The sequence below is a fragment of the Macrobrachium rosenbergii genome, chromosome 20 (genome assembly GCF_040412425.1).
Source record: "Macrobrachium rosenbergii isolate ZJJX-2024 chromosome 20, ASM4041242v1, whole genome shotgun sequence".
In the NCBI taxonomy this organism is placed as follows: domain Eukaryota; kingdom Metazoa; phylum Arthropoda; class Malacostraca; order Decapoda; family Palaemonidae; genus Macrobrachium; species Macrobrachium rosenbergii.
In genome coordinates this window covers 48,135,163-48,155,782 of record NC_089760.1, presented here as the reverse complement: position 1 = coordinate 48,155,782, position 20,620 = coordinate 48,135,163, and the positions used below count along the sequence as shown (strand labels likewise).

Genomic DNA, 20,620 nt, shown 5'->3' with positions numbered 1-20,620 from the left:
CCTCCAGAGTCCTACAGGACTATGTGGTGGAACTGCTCAACAAGCGAGCAATAAAGAAAGTAAGGCACCTCAAATTTCATGGCAGGTTGTTCACTGTTCCCAAGAAAGACTCCGGTCAGCAAAGAGTGATTCTGGATCTGTCGCGTCTAAATCATTGCATAAAATGCGACAAATTTCGCATGCTTACGGTAGCGCAGGTGCGGACTCTACTTCCGCGTGGAGCCATCACCACCTCTATCGATCTTTCAGACGCTTACCATCACGTCCCGGTTGCGTGGAGCTTCTCTCCGTTCCTGGGTTTCAGACTCGGGAATCAAGCCTACTCCTTCAGGGTCATGACTTTCGGTCTAAATATTGCACCCAGGATATTTACAAAGCTGGTGGACACGGTAGTTCAGCAACTCCGGTCCCGAGGATATCCCCTAGCAGCGTACCTGGGACAATTGGATAATTTGGGCACCAACAGTTCTAGAATGCCGGAAGGCCACGGCCACGGTCATCAACTTCCTGGATTCGTTAGGTTTTCAACTGAACAGAGAGAAGTCCCGCCTGACTCGAGTCCCGGTTTCAGTGGCTGGGTCTCCAGTGGGATCTGTCCTCGTACACGTTATCCCTCCCGCCTCCCAAGCGGAAGGAGATAGCCTCCCTTACCAGGAAATTCCTGAGAGACAAAGCAGCATCCCGCCGGGCCCAAGAAAGAATCCTCGGTTCCCTTCAATTTGCCTCAGTGACGGACCTGCTCTTAAAAGCAAAATTAAAAGACATAAACAGAGTGTGGCGGAGTCGAGCCAATGTCAGGCTCAGAGACAAGGTCTCCTCCATCCCACGAATTTTAAAGGCGAGACTGCGGCCTTGGTCCACAGTCAGCGGCCTGTCCAAGACAGTCCCGCTTCAGTTCCCTCCTCCGGCGCTGGTAGTTCACACGGACGCCTCATTAAGTGGCTGGGGAGGGTATTCGCCAAAACAAAAAGTACAAGGAACATGGTCTACAATGTTTCAACGGTTCCATATAAACACCTTGGAAGCTATGGCGGTATTTCTAACCTTAAAGAAAATCCGCCCCCAGCCGATTCATATCAGACTGGTGTTGGACAGCACCGTGGTAGTTCATTGCATCAACAGGGGCGGCTCCAAATCAGGTCGCGTAAACCAGGTTATGGTAGCTATTTTCTCCCTGGCGAACAAGCACAGCTGGCATCTGTCAGCCACCCACCTAGCGGGGGTGCGGAACGTGGTGGCGGATTCCCTGTCCAGGACCACTCCGTTGAGACGGAGTGGTCTCTGGACGGAGAGTCTTTCAATTGGATTTGCCGCTGGGTTCTGGGTCTCCAAGTGGATCTGTTCGCGACGGAGAGCAACTTCAAGCTTCCCTGTTATGTGGCCCCGACCCTGGATCCTCAGGCATATGCCACGGACGCAATGACCATAGACTGGAACAATTGGGAGAAGATTTACCTGTTTCCCCCGATAAACTTGCTGTTGAAAGTACTGCACAAACTCAGGTCATTCAGGGGTCAACTAGCCCTGGTAGCCCCTTATTGGCCGAAGAGCAATTGGTTCCCTCTTCTTCAGGAACTCGGGTTGCGGAGTCTGCGGATTCCCAATCCCAAACTGACCCAAACAGTACAAACCAAGACTGTGTCAGCTTCCTCAAGAATTCAGCAGTCAAGAAATTGGCCTCTTTTTTGAAGACATCTGAAGCCCAAACCATGACTACTAACCTAGCAGTTACCTTCTTTAGATCATTGTTTGAAAAAGGCCTTGCCCCAGCCACTATTACCACAGCTAAGTCAGCCCTGAAGAAGGTATTCTTATATGGTTTTAAAATTGACCTTACAGATTCTTACTTTTCATCTATTCCTAGAGCATGCGCTCGTCTGAGACCTGTATCGCGCCCACATTCTGTTACGTGGTTCCTCAATGATGTGCTTAAGTTAGCATCTGAGATTGACAACTCTCAATGCACTTATTTGGATCTGTTAAGAAAGACTTTATTTCTGATTAGCTTGGCTTCAGGTGCCAGAATTTCAGAGCTGTCGGCTCTCTCTAGAGGTGATGATTTTGTTAGTTTCCTCCCATCCGGAGAAGCCCTCCTTTCTCCTGACCATAGATTTTTAGCTAAAAATGAGGACCCTCAAGACAGGTGGTCTCCTTGGTAGGTGGTGCCCCTTCCACAGGACCAGTCCTTATGCCCAGTCTATACCTTAAAGTCTTACCTTTTAAGAACTCCACAGTGTAAGTCGGGTCCTCTTTTTATCAGAGAGAAAGGTGGAACTCTTTCGTTAAATGTAATTAGGCAACAAATTCTGTATTTCATTAAACAAGCTAACCCAGATTCAGTCCCTAAGGTTCATGATATCCGTGCAGTAGCTACTTCCACTAATTATTTTCATAATATGGATTTTTCAGAACTTACCAAATATACGGGATGGAAATCACCTCTAGTGTTTAAACGCCATTATTTAAAATCACTCGAAGCCCTGAAATTTTCTACAGTGGCTGTGGGGAGTGTCATTCCCCCACCTTAATTATCCTTTATCCTTCCCCCTCCCCCCTGCCCGCCTGCCTCATTTATTTCTCTGCCTGCCCTTCTGGATGATCATGCCTCACTGCCTTGCTCCTCATATTGATATTATTATTGTCTTTTTATTATCTTTTGGGGACTGTATTTTGACATGCTGTAATTTTGGATTGTCTTAGGGGTACTGGGCTGTTTTTATTTTGCTCCATGTACCCCATATATTTTCTCGTGTTGTAGATGTCTCTCTTATGTTTAGTTATAAGTTCATATTTACTCCTTATAATCTTAAGTATTTTTGAATGTATTTTGCCTGCCATACTGTTTGGTGTATGGACTTTGTATTCTACTTTTAAGGTCGTATTACTGTATTTTCATGTTAATATTCATTTTTTCATGTGGAGAGATATTCTCATTAAATCCGTTTCCATAGCTTGTGTTTTTCTTCAGATCACCTTATGTTTCCTTGTAGTTTGCAGTCTTGGCATGATTCTCTATCACTATTTCACCGGCTGACACGGGGCTGGACTCAGAAAAGGGATTTTGACAAAGGAAAAATCTATTTCTGAGGAAGGCCCCGTGTCACCCGGTGACCCTCCCAGAAGTGGTTTCCGCTCCCCCCCTCCTTGCACATGCCAAGCCTGGGGGTGGTGCTAGTCTGGAATGATGTAGGTGGCGCTGGTGTCGCTGGCCTGGCGGACGCCTGTGCGTGGGGGCTGTAACGGCTCACTGGTCTCTTCGAGGAGTTTTGACATGGGGATATCTATCGAGTGTAGCTCTGTGGTTGTGATCCTTTCACTCACCCTTGGTTATACCGACGTCTTCCTTAGGGAAGACGCTCGATCTGGGGGTAGTAACCCCAGCATTCCTGAAAGCTCTTTTTCTCTGGTATATCTAGCATTTTATACCTAGAAATTCGTGTTAGTATGGAATTTCACCAGGTGACACGGGGCCTTCCTCAGAAATAGATTTTTCCTTTGTCAAAATCCCTTTTCTTTGTGTGTCTTTACCTGTACAGTACAAATTTTAAATTGATTGAATTTTACCTGTATATACCTCTACAAACATTATGTACATGTTTTCTTCATTTTGTTGAATTGTACCTTCGTTATGACTGTGACTTATGAAGTTTACCTAGTGACGCAAAGCAAATGTCATTTACTCTGTCACTGAAAAAGAAAATGGCATCCAATGAATTAGGGGTAACATTAGGGTACGTGCGTACCTACTGTGCTGTAAATGCGCTACTGTGGCAAATACAGTACCCATTATGATACTGTACAGTACTCTATTTTTATGTCAACCATTTATTTCTCTTTCAGGGTAATGTGTTAAGCTAACTTTTAAATTAAACTACGGTAACTTTTATTTCATTTAAAAGTTAGCTTATGATTAGGGTCATATTTAGTGTTTAAACTCTAGAAGTAAACATTTATCAGCATTTTTAGTGACCATACCAAACTTCTGTGAATCCTCGCCTTATGCAGGGGCTTCTGGAACCTAACCTCGCCTAATTTCAAGGTATCTGTATGTACATATATATATATATATATATATATATGAGAGTGTATATATATATATATATATATATATATATATATATATATATATGTATGTATGTATGTATGTATGTATGTACACATGCACACAAACACATACAGTACATATATTACACACACACATATACTGTATATATATATATATATATATATATATATATATATATATATATATATATATATATATATATATATATATATATGTATGTATGTATGTATGTATGTATGTATGTATGTACACATGCACACACAAACACATACAGTTCACATATTACACATATATATATACAGTATATATATATATATATATATATATATATATATATATATATATATATATATAAAATATATATATATATATATATATATATATATATATATATATATATATATATATATATATGTATATATATATATATATATATATATATATATATATATATATATAAACTACAACAGTTTTTAATGGAACTGGATCACAATCACCTTCTAATCGTAATAAGAGTTGACTGAGGTGCCACACAGGCTGCATCCGTCAGGCCCAGTACTGATTTTTCCTTTGCTACATGTCTTCTGAAGAGTAATACTCGTTCTTCATGAGGAATTATGTGGGGCATTTTACTTAACAGCACCTAATGGAGAAAACAAATGAACATTTAAAGATATTACGTCAACAAATAGGGTAACCATATTTTACATATAATCTACTATTTTTAAGAGACTGAAACTTATGCCTTGACACCAACTTCTCAAAATGTTTAACACTGACACCAAAAAAAAAATAATTTTTTTTAAATACCTTCATAACAGAGAAAGGAGATAATTCGGAAATAAAATCTGGTTTAATTACGAGGAAAGCAGTAGTAAAGTATCAGCAATAATTACTTTCATATAGATGAGTTACCTTCTAACCTGCTACATACCTTGTGAGAGAGGTGTGAAATAATGAGCAGGAAGACAAGTACTGCTAGTTTATTGATAAAGCGATCCGCTTATAAAGCGGCGTGCGGACGTCTGCGAACTTCACAGAGACCACAGTTACAAAGATTTACAGGTGACCTGAGGTCAAACTATCTCTCTACAAAAACAGGACAGGTACATACAGAAAACATAATGATTAATAATGCCTGATGTGTTACAAAAATGCTCTGTTACATATACATAATGCATGGTCACTTGAACACACAATAAAATATACAATTCACAATAATGGTAATATGTGTTCAGTCGACCCCAGGTAGAATGTGAAGGCACCACAGAAAACGGGATGTTCATTACAGAGAACACGTTGAGCGGGGACTTTACAACCTCCTTTTACTGTTCTTTCCATGGAGCAAGGAGACAATAAATCAATGAGGGTTGGGAACAGCACATTAGTAAACTAATAGGTCTGTAACTAAGAATCATTAAAGTGCACTCTCCATTACCAGACACCTAGTACCTTATATTTTATCAAGATGGAAGAAATCAGCTTTTCTGAGAAGCTGATCTCTAAGCGTCTTGTGGGTTTGTTGAAGATAATAATCTGCTAATGGCATTATAGTTTAAGTTTTGCAAAATCCGTAGAACTTGTGATGTACTCATCAATAGCTGCCAGTCTTTTTTCCCCTCTCCTTACCATAAGAAACAGTGTGCCAATTCATATCCATTCTCTCTCCCTCTCTCTCTCTCTCTCTCTCTCATATATGTTGACTGTCATTGTCCTTTCTATAAGAAACCATAGGCCTATTCTTAGGCACGGGAAACATTCCAGGACAATGGCCCCCTTCTCTCTCTCTCGTATATTGAATATCATTTTCCCTTTCCTTACCACAAGAACAGTAGGCCGATTCATATGCCCAGATAACATGCTAGTACTCTCTCTCTCTCTCTCTCTCTCTCTCTCTCTCTCTCTTTGTTGACTATCATTTACGCTTTTGACTATCATTTACAGATCATGATTGATAAAATTACAAAATTTTTCTTGTTTCTCTCTCTCTCTCTCTCTCTCTCTCTCTCTCTCTCTCTCTCTCTCTCTCTCTCTCTCACTCTCTCTCTCTCTCTCTCATGTGTTAACTAGCATTTTGCCCTTCGCAGTTTATCTTAACCAACAGAGGTCTACTTCCTCCTACAGAGTTGAGGATCCTTAGGGAAACAGTATATGCTCATCTTTCCACCACAGGCATTGTTTTTAGCGATTCAGAGCATCCATAAATAGTACACATCACCATGAAAGTCACGTAGTGTACCATAAAAACATCAGTAGTTCTTATCACAACACCTGCTGCTTGCAAAAGTGAAAAAAGATATTGGCTTGCTACTGGAGATAAGGTTACCAATGCTGATACAGCTTCTGTATCAGCCTTGGGTTTCACGTTTCACGTGACGTCATGCACGGAACTGAATTCCAATCTTGCCTGTGACATTGCAGTATATAACTGATCTTTTTCCAAGACACGATGATTTGATATTTCCAAGACACGATGATTTTATTAATGCCAACGGAAAAGCCAATCATGCCCAGACACTTTCAAAGTGAACAGACATCACGTGTGTGAAGTAGTATGGAGAGCTGAATGCTGCAAATTAAATATCCAAAAGATTTTACAGGTAATGGGTATGAAGAAGACATGTTAGCATGCCTTTAGCAGAGATGGAAGCATTAAACTGTGTGGTGATGCACTATGCATTTTTTATTCTTTAGGCGTATTTGGCCTCAAGACAAACCTTGGGATTCTCAACAAGTCTGAGGAATGATGGTACTTCTCTGCATGTGTTCACCCAAGTATGACTTATCAGTATCAGCTCTGAGAATAACCTTGATGTCTACCTACAAGATGTAGGCAGCAAGAATATGAGGAGGGTGAAGCATGTCTCATTCTAACTTTCAGGTGGTTAACTATGTCTCCTTTTGGTGTACTAGTTTAAGAAAATTGGTTCTTCCAGTTTCATTACGAACACAGTCTTTCTAACAGTAGAGTTCATGCAAAACTTTGAGGGATTCAAAGAAAAGCATCAATGAATTTACGAGAAGGGCAAGTAGCATGCCTTCTTAATTTTTAAATCTATAATGATGAGATGAAGAAGACACAGTACTTTAGCAAGCAAGACAAGTGTGCTTCTTTTTATTTTGCGATTGCCTCAAGAATGAATAGTCAGACATGCTGCAGGTGAGTATTTTCAAGCCATGGGCTTGGTACTGCTTGAAGACCATGCATCCTTCCGATACCAAATTAGGTGCTGGAAAACATCACAGGTGGTGTCTGTTTGGCGTCATCATATGACAGCAGGGTATAGGACATGCCCTAACCAAGGAGATTTCTAGAAAAACTGATGATGGTATTAGTTTTTTGTTGATATTCATGGAGGAAGGCATCAAGATTTTGCTTACTGATATGTACTACTGTATGTGTTTTCCAAGCACATCAAATACTACAAATGGATCACTAAGTCTCAGTCCATTACATGTCAACACAAACCTTGGTAATCTTTAGTAGAGTCAGTAACTTTTCATAATTTCCACAAGCTTTGTACATGTTATGCAGTATGTTAGAAATGTAATGTTTCAACAGAATTATTTTTCCTTTATAAACTGTGCTGGTAACTGAGCGTATTACACGTTAGGTTTGGATCAATAATGTTTAATTTATATTAGGGATTTTATTAACATCTGAAGGGTGGCATATAAGAGGTTATTAAGGGCTTATTCACACTATCTGACAATTGCAGCCCGACACACACACATACAATCAAGATTTTTATCATGTATTTCAGTATAGCATTTCTCAATATACAACAAGACGTCATGCCATCAACCAACAGACATTACATTATATCTTGGAAACCTTCCTCTGTAGTGTCGTTTGGTGGTGTCAGATTGCTGACACCAAGCTTTCGTATTTTGTGAGCTGCTGACACCAAAAGACGAAACCCATTTTGATTCTGACAGCAACCAAGGAGGAGGGGAATGAGCAAGGGGGAGGGTGAACGGGCAAGGAGGAGGGTGAGCAGGCAAGGAGGAGGGTGAACGGGCAAGGAGGAGGTTGAACGGGCAAGGAGGAGGTTGAATGGGCAAGGAGGTTGGTGAACAATAACTATATACCCATAAACAAGGAGGTTGGTGAAAATGAAATGTATAATGTCAATAATATCCTACTCGCACCTTTTTAGTTATTCTGGCCATGAACGAGGAGAGTTGAGGGGGAACATGGAATGCCTCACTGAGCTGTTATAATGTTACACTGAACTATATGATATGGCTAATTCAAGGAACAAGAATAATTTTTAATCAATTAATATTCTTATTTATAATCATTTTGCATTAATTAATACCCAAAAATAAAAATTAAAACCATAGAATTAATTTAAAGTAAAAGTTTGGAAGTAAACTGCAAAATGCATCCTCCTTTAGTATTGACCAATAACTAAACAGAACAGAAGAAATATATATTTAAGTTTTATTATCATTATAGCCTATGGTTGTTAACCCTTTAACACCGACTGCACGTATTTTACGTCGACAAAAGTTGTCTGTTGGGTGCCGAGTGGAAGTAAAATACGTTGACAACAAAAACTTTTTTAAATATTCGCGGAAAAATACTTATAGGCCTCGTTTGCGAAAAATTTTTAAATCACGTGCCTTGAGGGATGCTGGGAGTTCACGGATCACGCTGTTGTTTTGTTTACAAGCGTGACCAAGCTGCGCATGCACGAATTTTTTTCTTCTCCCAAAAGAAAGCATCAGCTAACTCTGCTGAAAATCTTAGAAATTCTTTAGTCACTTTGTCATAATTTTTGCACCATTTTTTATTAGCCGTTACATAAAGTTTTATATATGAAAATGTGCGCATTTTCATGTAGAATACAACAGAAAATAACTCATGGTTGTAGCTTTCATCAATTTTGACATATTTTCATATAAATCACAATAAGTGCCAAAATTTTAAGCTTTGGTCAACTTTGACTCGACCGAAATGGTCAAAAAATGCAATTGTAAGCTAAAACTCTTACAATCAAGTAATATTCAATCATTTACCTTCATTATGCAAAAAACGAGAAGTCTCTAGCGCAATATTTCGATTTATGGTGAATTTTTGAAAAAAACTTTTTCCTTACGTCCGCGCGCACTAACTCTGCTGAAAATCTCAGAAATTCTTTGGTCACATTGTCGTAAGTTTTGCACCGTTTTCTATTAGCCGTTACATAAAGTTTTATATATGAAAATGTGCGCAATTTCATGTAGAATACAACAAAAATAACTCATGGTTGTAGCTTTCATCAGTTTTTACAAATTTTCATATAAATCACGATAAGTGACAAAATTTCAACCTTCAGTCAACTTTGACTCGACTGAAATGGTCGAAAAATGCAATTGTAAGCAAAAACTCTTACATTCTAGTAATATTCAATCATTTACCTTCATTTTGCAACAAACGAGAAGTCTAGCACAATATTTCGATTTATGGTGGATTTTTTAAAAAACTTTTTCCTTACATCGGCGCGCGCTAACTCTGCTGAAAATCTCAGAAATTCTTTAGTCACTTTGTCGTAATTTTTGCACCGTTTTCTATTAGCCGTTACATAAAGTTTTATATATGAAAATGTGTGCATTTTCATGTGGAATACAACAAAACATAATTCATGGTTGTAGCTTTCATCAATTTTTACATATTTTCATATAAATCACGGTAAGTGCCAAAATCTCAACCTTTGGTCAACTTTCACTCGACCCAAATGGTCGAAAAATGCAATTGTAAGCTAAAACTCTTACATTCTAGTAATATTCAATCATTTACCTTCATTTGGCAACAAACGAGAAGTCTCTAGCACAATATTTCGATTTATGGTGAATTTTTGAAAAAACTTTTTCCTTACATCCGCACTAACTCTGCTGAAAATCTCAGAAATTCTTTAGTCACTTTGTCGTAATTTTTGCAGCTTTCTATTAGCCGTTAAATAAAGTTTTATATATGAAAATGTGCGCAATTTCATGTAGAATACAACAAAAAATAACTCATGGTTGTAGCTTTTATCAATTTTGACATTTTCATATAAGTCACGATAAGTGCCAAAATTTCAACCTTTGGTCAACTTTGACTCGACCGAAATGGTCGAAAAATGCAATTGTAAGGTAAAACTCTTACATTCCAATAATATTCAATCATTTTCCTTCATTATGCAACAAACGAGAAGTCTCTAGCACAATATTTCTATTTATTTTGAATTTTTGAAAAAACCTTTTTCCTTACCTCCGCACGCGGTAACTGCTGAAAATCTCAGAAATTCTTTAGTCACTTTGTTGTAATTTTTGCACCGTTTTCTATTAGCCATTACATAGTTTTATATATGAAAATGTGCGCAATTTCATGTAAAATACAACAAAAGATAACTCATGGTTGTAGCTTTTATCAGTTTTGAAATATTTCCATATAAATCACGATAAATAGAACAAATTCGACCTTCGGTCAACTTTAACTCGACCGAAATGGTCGAAAACTGCAATTGTAAGCTAAAAATCTTACATTCTAGTAATATTCAACCATTTACCTTCATTTTGCAACAAACGGGAAGTCTCTAGCACAATATTTCAATTTATGATGAATTTTTGAAAAAAAATTTTTCCTTACCTCCGCTTGTTACGAATTCATGCATCATTTTGTGATAATATTTTCTCTGTGTTGCTTTGATTGTTTTACAATCTGTTACATACCAAAATCATCGCAAATTAGTGCACAATACAACGAAAAAAAATAACTCATTAGCTTTAACCATTTTGCTCACAGCGCAATTTTGTATATATATGAATTTTTTTGCGCTGTCATATAGTCCAATATTTATATATGATAATGATATTTTTTTTCATTTCTGATGGTTGCATACTAAACTTCAGGCAATGAGAAAAAAAGGAGCCAAAAATGAACTCTTAATCTTAAAAACTAAGCGTGCTGTCGTTTTTTTTATAAACTTTCTTTCCGCTTCGAAGCTAACTCTCAAACACCGCCGGCATACGGCAGACACTTTTGTAAATAGAGGCTCGGCGTTTAAGGGTTAAGTAGGACAAGCATTGCTTTTATGTTACCTTTACCTAGTGTCATCCACCTTATACTTGCTATTTAAGCATACTATCAATATTATCATTTACTTATTCACAGTAGGTATGAACACCATTATAAAAAGTTGTTCCTTAGGCCTACCTAATGCTATTCCTCATTTTTGTCTGTCAGGACTACTAAAGTAAGCTTTAAATTTCTCTCTTACATAGAAAGCATCGTTCTTATCTCTTCCCCCTTGTCTAAGAATATTTTCCAAACTGATAAGATGGGGACTTATCAACAATAACACTTTGTTCCCATATGAGATTATGCAAGAAGCACATTGCAGCTACAACCCTGCTAACATTCTAAGGTAGTAAATTAAGTGTTTGTAAAAGGTCTCAAAATCTGTTGGACGTTATACCAAATGCATACTCTTACATTCTTCAAACAGGGGAATGCTGTAGTTGAAGTCACTTTCCTGTGAATCATCATTCATTTGCGATCTGGGGTTGGGCCTCTTTAAATATGTTCTCAAAGGAAAAGCTTCATCACCTACAACATGGGGTGTTGAAATAAACATTCCAGTTAACTCTTTTGTTGTTGGTTTTTATGAGTACCACTTTATAATGCTTTTCCTATAGGACCCAATGTCAACTGCAATAAACCTGTAATTTGCATCCAAAAGATCAAGTACAACAATAGAAAACTGTTGCTTTTTTGTTATAAAACTGGGAGCCATTATTTCATGAAGCTTGAATTTTGAGATGCTATCATCAATACCTCCAATACACTTTGGATAATCCCACAAATCCAAAATATCAAAGGATTTTTTCTTCCAAGCCTCTTCAGTGGCTTTCAAATTCTTACACATGCCCTTACAATAATTTGCACCACTGAATTTCCTAACCAACAGTTGAAAGATATTGTTTTTAAGCTCTCTCCAGTAGCAAGTAAATTATAGAAAAACAGAAAGTAATGTTCAGTAAGTTTATATACATACATACATACATACATACATACATATATATATATATATATATATATATATATATATATATATATATATATATATATATATATATATATATATATACAGTCAAACCTCGACTTATGAGTGAACCAACATAAGAGTTTTCCCGAGATACAAGCCAGCACACTCGTAATTTTTTGCTTTGACCCTTAGTGGATGGATTGAGCTTCAGTGTGAAGTAAAATAGGTTTGAGGAGGTGGACGGAATGAGCTTCAGTGTGAAGCAGAATTACACACCACTGTTATGGTAATAATGATTCAAAACAAAGGTGCCAATACTTCTATATGCTATAAATTCAACAATGGCAACTTTTATACAGATGTGAGAGTTAGGCCCATTTCAGTAATGCTTGTGACTTCAAGGGGGAAGGTACTGCATGTCTCTCTCTCACAAGAGTCTTTTTGTAAATTTGCTTGTAAATATACGAAGGGGTCGCTGTTGTTTTTTCTTTGTTGTTTACAATAGTATGTCAGTTGTAAATGTAATTTTACAAAGAAAATTGCAAGGAAATATTAGGAAAAGCATGTAAAAGTAAAAAAAATATTACTGAATCTTCCTTCTCGTAAATTTACACGAATATTTTACAACAAATATGCAAAAAAATTTGTTACTGCTTTTATTTCTTATCTGTTTTGATATTGTGTGAGCAGTAATAATAATTTTACAAAATCCAAAAAACTTATTTATTAGAAAAAACATATATAAGTTGGTAAAATTTATGATTGTCTTGTAAATGAGGCCCCACAAGGGGTTGTAAATAGTCATTTTAAACTTCTCGTGGAAGGTAGGGAAAATTTTTTATAATTTTCTTATTTATACAGCATGAATGTACGTGTCATTCTCTTTCCATTGATGTGATTTTTTTTTATTTTGCCGACCTCAAAGTTTCCCCGGTCTGGGGTGCTGCACATTGATAAATTATGCCATCCCTTAAGGGTTAAGAAGCGAGCTGAGATTTGAGCTATGAGCCAGTGAGCTGGGAGATGCCATCTCCCAATGCATCTGCCATTGCCAGCACTGAGCTGCCCTAGCCGCGCAGTCTCATTCAGTTCACGTGGTTACCTTGTCATGTGAGGATCTCCGCAGCATCTCACAGCATTTCCCGCTTTGTTTTCTCACTGTGCCCCTGTATTTTGGAACATTTCTTAGTTTTCACCATGGGTCCTAAGAAAGTGAGTGTTAAAACCAATGGTGAGAAGAAAAGGCCAATTACCTTGGATATTAAGCATGAAATCATATAAAAACATGATCAAGGTGTGCGTGTTACGGACTTGGCGAGGCAGTATGACCGCACTACTTCTACAATCTGTACCATTTTGAAGCAGGAGTCTTTAAAGGCTATAATGCCAGCTAAGGGCACTAAGATTATTTACAAGCTCCAGACCTCTGTCCAAGAAGAGATGGAAAAGTTGTTGCCCTAGCCGTGTGGTCTCGTTCAGTTCACATGGTTACCTTGCCATGCGAGGATCTCCGAAGCATCTCGTAGCAGTTCTCACTTTGCTTTCTTGCTGTGCCCCTGTATTTTGGAACATTTCTTAGTGGTGAGAAGAAGAAAAGGCCAATTACCTTGGATATTAAGTGTCAAATCATGTAAAAACATGATCAGGGTGTGCATGTTATGGACTTGGCAAGGCAGTACAACTGGACTACTTCTATGATCCGTACCATTTTGAAGCAGAGGAGTTGATAACGACTATAATGCCAGCCAAGGGCATTAAGATTATTCCAAAGCTCCAGACCTCTGTCCATGAAGAGACAGAGTTGTTGTTGGTGTGGCTGACTGAGAAGCAGCTCACAGGGATACCATGATGGAGAGCATCATCTGTGAGAAGGCACAAGACATCGATGCGGATTTAGTGCGGAAGACGCAGGGAGCATCGATGGGCGAGGCATCGGAAGAGTTATTCAAAGCCAGTCAGGGCTGGTTTGATAATTTTAAAAAGAGGACTGGCATTCACTCCGTCATCAGGCATGGTGAGGCAGCAAGCTCTAACATGAAGGCAGCTGAGAAGTTTGTTCAAAGTTTATTCAACTGTGACATGATAGAGCTCTTCTGAAAAAAGATGCCAAGGACTGCCTAAATAACAGCAGAGGAGAAGAACTTGCCAGGCCACAAACCTATGAAGGACAGACTAGCCCTTGCGCTGTGTGCGAATGCAAGTGGCGACTGCAAAGTTGAGTCGCTACTTGTATATCACTCGGAAAACCCCAGGGCCTTCAAGTCCCACAAGATAACCAAAGAAAGTCTGCAGGCAGTGTGGAGGGCAAACTCAAAGGCGTGGGTCACCAGGGATATCTTCATCCAGTATGTAAACGTGGTTGTTGGTCCAACCATCAAGAATTATCTCACCACAAATAACTTAACCCTGAAAGCCCTTCTCGTTCTTGACAACGCTCCCACACACCCACCAACCCCTCACCCCTCACACATGACACCTATGAAGAATTCAAGTTTATCAAAGTCCTCTTCCTTCCACCCAACAACAACTTTATCCTGCAGCCCATGGACCAGCAGGTGATTTCAAATTTCAAAAAGCTCTTCACCAAGCACCTGTTCAAGTGCTGCTTTGATGTTGCAGAGAACACAAACCTCACCCTTCGAGAGTTCCGGAAGGATCACTACAATATCATGCCCTGCCTCAAAATTATCGACACAGCCTGGTAGGGTGTTACAAGGAGGACCTTAAACTCTGCATGGAAGAAGTTGTGGCCTGAGGTTGTGTCCAAACAGGACTTTGAAGGATTCACATCTGAAGAGCTAGTGGTGGAGAATATTGTGTCCCTCAGAAAGTCCATGGGCCTGGAAGTGGATGACGAAGACGTTGACAACCTCGTCAAGGAGCACAGCAAGGAACTGACAACGGAGGAATTAAAGGAGCTACATCAGCAGCAACATAAGGAGGCTTTGCAGGTTTTGAAGGAGGAGGAGGAGGAGCATGTTTCGGAGGAGGTTGCTACCAGTGAGATTAAGGAAGTGTTGGGAATGTGGGAGAAAACTGTGTTTATCGAAATGAAACACCCCGAAAAAGTTGCAACAGGTCGCATGTCAGAGCTGTTTAACATCACTTGCCTAGCTCATTTTCAAAAAATTATGAAGGACAGAAAGAAACAAACCTCCTTGGACAGGTTTTTAATGAAAAGCCCTCCACATAAAAGTGAGGAAAGTGTGGCAAAAAAGGCAAACGTCAGTGAAGAGGAAGATTAAAAATAAAAAAAAATTTTAAAAGTAGCAATTAAGTTTAGTGATAAAGTGTAACATACGTAGTGTGGAAGCTGAATTTAGCAATGTAGCAGTAAGTGTGTAGCCAGTGAGTTAAGTTAGCAATAGAGCATGTCGTGAAAAACCTTCCCAAAAACCTCCTGCCTCCCACCACCACCCTCCCTCCGTACCCACTGAGATACTCACTAGCCTGCTTGTCTTGCTGCTCCACCTTTGCCAGCATCTTTGTGTGATCCTCAAGGTAAAGTACACTTAATAAAAAAAGTTTATTTCTTTACATTCACTCTCATTATGTATTGTTATTTTTTATACATTATTTGTTATTTATAATGTAATTATTCTTATTTCAAAACACGTAACAACAAAAATTGGTGTTTTTGGGGGCCTGGAATGCATTAATAGTATTTCCATTCATTTTACTGGGGAAATTCAATTTGATTTACGAGTAAACTGAGTTACGAGCTCAGTCATGGAACAAATTAAACTCACATGTCAAGGGTACTGTCTATGTATATATGTATATATATATATATATATATATATATATATATATATATATATATATATATATATATATATATATATATATATATATATATATATATATATATATATATATATATATATATATGTATATATATATATATATATATATATATATATATATATATATATATATATATATATATATATATATATATATATATATATATAGTAAACCCACCATATTTGAGGGGATGCGTACTGCACCCCCATGAATACTTAAAACCCTCTTAAAACACTTAGAACTGCCTATTTTGATGGTTTAAAGACAAAAAAAACTCTAAAAATGCTTATACCTGAGTATTTTAATTGGTTTATCACAAAAAGAGCATTTAGACATGAAAATTATATGAAGATACAGTAATTAGTGAATATTTCTCAATGAAAAATACGGCGAATGGGCGAATTTTCCACGAATAAATGGGTGGATACGTTCCACACGGAAATCCACGAAAACGTGAGTCCACGAATAGTCAGACCACAAATATGGGGTTTACTGTATACAGTATATATATATACTGTATATATATAAAAATATATATATATATATATATATATATATATATATATATATATATATATATATATATATATATATATATATATATATATTCATATATATATATATATATATATATATAGATATATAATGTATATATATATATATATTGGAGGCAAGATGGCTGTTCAGTCACCTCGTTTTCTATGTTGGAATCTTCAAATTCTGGTGACTTCTGGCAAGCATTGTTCGCCAGTTTTTATGGGGGACTCAACCTTTCTGGCGGATTTCAGTAGGTTTTGTCTCCATTCGCCTTTTATCTGAAAAGAGGTAATTCAAGCAGTCACCAGGTCTTTAGGAAAGATAAACAGATGCACCAAAAAGGTGAGCATAGCGAGAAATTTACATAGGGGCTGAGTTTCTCATGCCCTTCCTCAGTTAGGCATCAGTACAAAACTTACTTTATTTAGTTTGCGAGGCAGTTTGGAGGTTTGGGTTTGATCCAAACTGCCTCGCAAACTAAATAAAGTAATTTTCGTAGTGATACCTAAATGAGGAAGGGCATGAGAAACTCAGCTCCTACATAAATTTCTCTCAATGCTCACTTTTTTGGTGCATCTGTTTATCTCTCCTAAAGACCTGGTGACTGCTTGAATTACCTCTTTTCAGATAAAAGGCGAATGGAGACGGAAGCCTACCAAAATCCACCCGAAAGGTTGAGTCCCCCATAACAACTGGCAAACATGGGTTGCCAGAAGTCACCAGGATTTGGAAGATTCCAACATAGAGAACGAGGTGACGGAACAGCCATCTTGCAACCCCAGTGTCCCCTGGAAGGAGCAAGAAAATAAGCCCCCGAGGTCATATAAGGCGAGAGACAGAAGACCTCGGGCCCAAAACCCTGCCAGTAGCAGACCGAAGCACATCCCCTTGTATGCTCCTTATTGAGCAGACTTGCCCCCCCCCCAACGTGGTCACCTTTCAACCACCCACTCACATTACCTGTGCATTCCCATTAAACTCATCCCTCTATCCCTGGTGAAATTCGACAAGGCTCTCCAGCGCTCCATTATAAGGTAACATCCTGATTCGAGGTTCTTTCAACAGTCATGTATCTTTAATCTTTCACTGCACTCTCATTTTCTTTTCTGAAGTGCGAGTTATCACAAAGACCTGACTCACTTAGCTCAGTGTGAATTTTAATACAAGCATATTGTAACAGACTCGAGTTATCTTGACACCATCTGTGCAACCCTAAATTCGCCCAAAATCATTATAATTATCATTGTGTAACTGTTGGTATTACCTAATTGCAGACGGTATATTGCCAGCAGTGGAAACATTTACTTGCCTTGTGCTTCTTGCAGTGAAAAAGCCACTGCAATCAATTCTTCAGTATCCATTTCAAGAGGATTAATCATAGACTCTTCAATATTTGAACCAGTGCTAGAAAAACTAATCATGTGGCAGCCCCCTGTTGTATCTGCCTATCATTCCCCAGTCTTCTGACTGACATGTTTAACTGTGAATATATTGCATTTAAAGTAAACCCACGTGTTTATCTGCAACAGTCCCTCGTGGAAGTACAGCCTTCAGCCCAACTGTTTTTCTATTTAGTTTCCTACCTGACCTAGCAATTGCAGTTAGAATCTCAAGGTGTATTAGTAAGTCCCCTGTCCATGAGCCAGATCCTGGATTGGACCCTGAACAAGGAATACAGTAAGTAGACCAGGTAAGAACACAAATATATATATATATATATATATATATATATATATATATATATATATATATATATATATATATATATATATATATATATATATATATATATATATATATATATATATATATATATTATACTGTCCCAGTTTAAGACGGGTTCCGTTCCTATGCCACAGTAAGCTGAAAATCGTCTAAAACTGAAAATTCATCAAAAATCATAAAAAAATCCTAAGAAAATTTTAATTCTAATGCTTTGGGTGTATTGAAAACAATGTAAACTCATTTTTATTGAGATTTTCATCAAAAAATCCTCCAAATTTTCATTATTCTGCCTTTTTGTTGCCATATTTCTTCTGTCAGATCGGAGTCATAGCCCTGGAACATGCGTCATAAACCGGGAAATAATTTCTGATGAATATATTTGAAAAGCGTCGTAACCTTGGAACATCGTATATACCCGTTCTAACCTAGGAACTGCCTGTATATATATATATATATATATATATATATATATATATATATATATATATATATATATATATATATATATATATATATATATATATATATATATACACTATATATATATATATATATATATATATATATATATATATATATATATATTGTAAAGAGTAGCGCCAAAATCCGCTAGGAAACTCTTCTCCTTCCCTGCTTTGGGTTGGTTTGAACCTTTGAAGGTCGGGGTATAGGGGCTCAGAGAGAATATAATAGTTTGGGGACAGTAAACTGGCTTTGCACTGTTTTCTTTGGTACAGGGAAAGAAAATCGTTTTCTATGATATCCGGGTCGGCGACCTGGGTCAGGACATCGCCCCCCCCCTACCCCTGTCCAGAAGCAATAAAAGGTCAGGGCCAGGACAGCTCTCCCTCACACGCGGTTGCTAGTTTAAGCCGAGAACAAGTCAAGTCTCGGGCCGTTGCCCCTGCCCTCCTCTTCCGCTCGCCGCCACGTGGATCCCATCGCCGCCCTGTGTGCCCCGTGTTCCATTCCACGTGGCCTTAGAAGACTGCAAGGGGATTGCAAGTCTTCCAAACGCGAGCTGACATTAAACGGCGGCCTTTTCATCATCCCAAGGGCGCCCTTTTCCGCCCCAATCTACGACTTGAAGAAATACCTTGGAGAGGGAGGCTACCATTTGTCCACGCTCCCACACGTGTTTCTCAGCAGAAGACGTCGTCATCCCTGCGCCCCTACAAATGTGGTAATGTACCCAAAACGAGTTGCTAGTCACGATTACTTAGCCCTTTTGCATTTATTAATCTCTGGGCCTATAACTTTGTGTTCCCTGATATTCCTTGGTTCAAGCCAGGCCCACGTGTTCACAGCTTCTTTCCTCTGAGTCACAAGTAACGCCTCGGGGAGTCCTTGGCGCCTTCAGTGCACCCCCGAGTAATTCAATCCCCAAATTCCAGCATTAGATGTGTAACGTGGGTCCAAATATCGTTTCAGAAAGATGCCTGTAGCAGAATTATCCTTGGTCCGTGTTCCTGGCATTCCCAAGCTCCCCCCCCTTCGGGAGGACTTCTACGGCAGTAATTTACCGTATTTTCAGTTAATTTTCCTTTTGACCTTGTGTGCTATCAAATATAACTATTTTTATATCCACGTGTTTCACGCACTTCCCTAGTGAAGAGCCCTCTGCTCCGTGTACTTCTTTTTTTGTTTGTGTTTTATATGTCCTGGGTATCTTACAAGGCCATTTTCGAGTAAAGTAATAATTGTGGAGTCATAAGATCCACCTGCACCAGGAAACATATAAAAATGGCGACCTGACCAGTGATTCTCGTAATGATTGCATCCCCTCTTCCCCTTTGTTGTTTGTGTTGCAATTTGTGAAATCAGCAATTAGCTCAGCTAAGCTGGATACGAGACAGATTACGAACCTTTGAAAAGCCAGCGCAACAGGCCAAGGAAATTCTGCGTAAGTAAAACTGTGTTTATTTAGCGTAGGACGCTGTAGAAAACGTGACTAGTCCTAGGAATTTTTTTTTTTATAGTAGGGCGCATGTCCGAGGAAAACGAGAGAGAGAATCGCCGAAAACTTAGCTTTGGAAGCCTTTGCACGCGGCTTGCATGCCATTCAATTAGGTTATACAGGTGATAAATCATTAAAGGAATAGTGCGCATATTCCTCCTGTAGAAACGAGTGATTTCGAAACCGAATCATTAGATATAGGCGCGAGACCTCGACGTCAACCACGTGTTCGAAAGTCAGATTAGCATTGCTGACGCATTTTTACCCTCTCTCTCTCTCGTTTTAGAAATAGGAGCGAAAGCGTATATTATACGCCCAGGACGAAAAGGGTCAACAACCGTCGTCTGTTCCCTCATTTCGGGGAAGTCCCCGGGTGTTTACGTTCATTCATTTGGCGCAGACGGCCTTGACAGTCCATTCCGTGGCCCAGTTAGGAAAACATTTGTTTGTTTGATTTGCTTCGCTCTACCAAATTGTTTTGCATTATTGGGGGTCTGACATTATATGTTCTGT

General features: G+C 38.4%; 1 protein-coding gene and 1 long non-coding RNA gene across 3 annotated transcripts in view; one reads left to right on the top strand and one right to left on the bottom strand.

Moving 5' to 3' along the window:
- The window catches only part of LOC136849338 (ubiquitin-protein ligase E3B), a 961,194-nt gene that overhangs the window by 332,607 nt on the left and 607,967 nt on the right, over nucleotides 1–20,620 (bottom strand). For both annotated transcript variants that reach the window (XM_067122700.1, XM_067122699.1), the window contains exon 13: nucleotides 4,564–4,709. In XM_067122700.1, the coding sequence (XP_066978801.1) occupies nucleotides 4,564–4,709 (146 nt within the window). The remainder of the gene's footprint in view (nucleotides 1–4,563; nucleotides 4,710–20,620) is intronic.
- Nucleotides 18,732–19,733, top strand: LOC136848948 (uncharacterized). The gene is made up of 2 exons (XR_010856186.1): nucleotides 18,732–19,333; nucleotides 19,582–19,733. It is a non-coding gene; the product is annotated as an uncharacterized lncRNA (long non-coding RNA).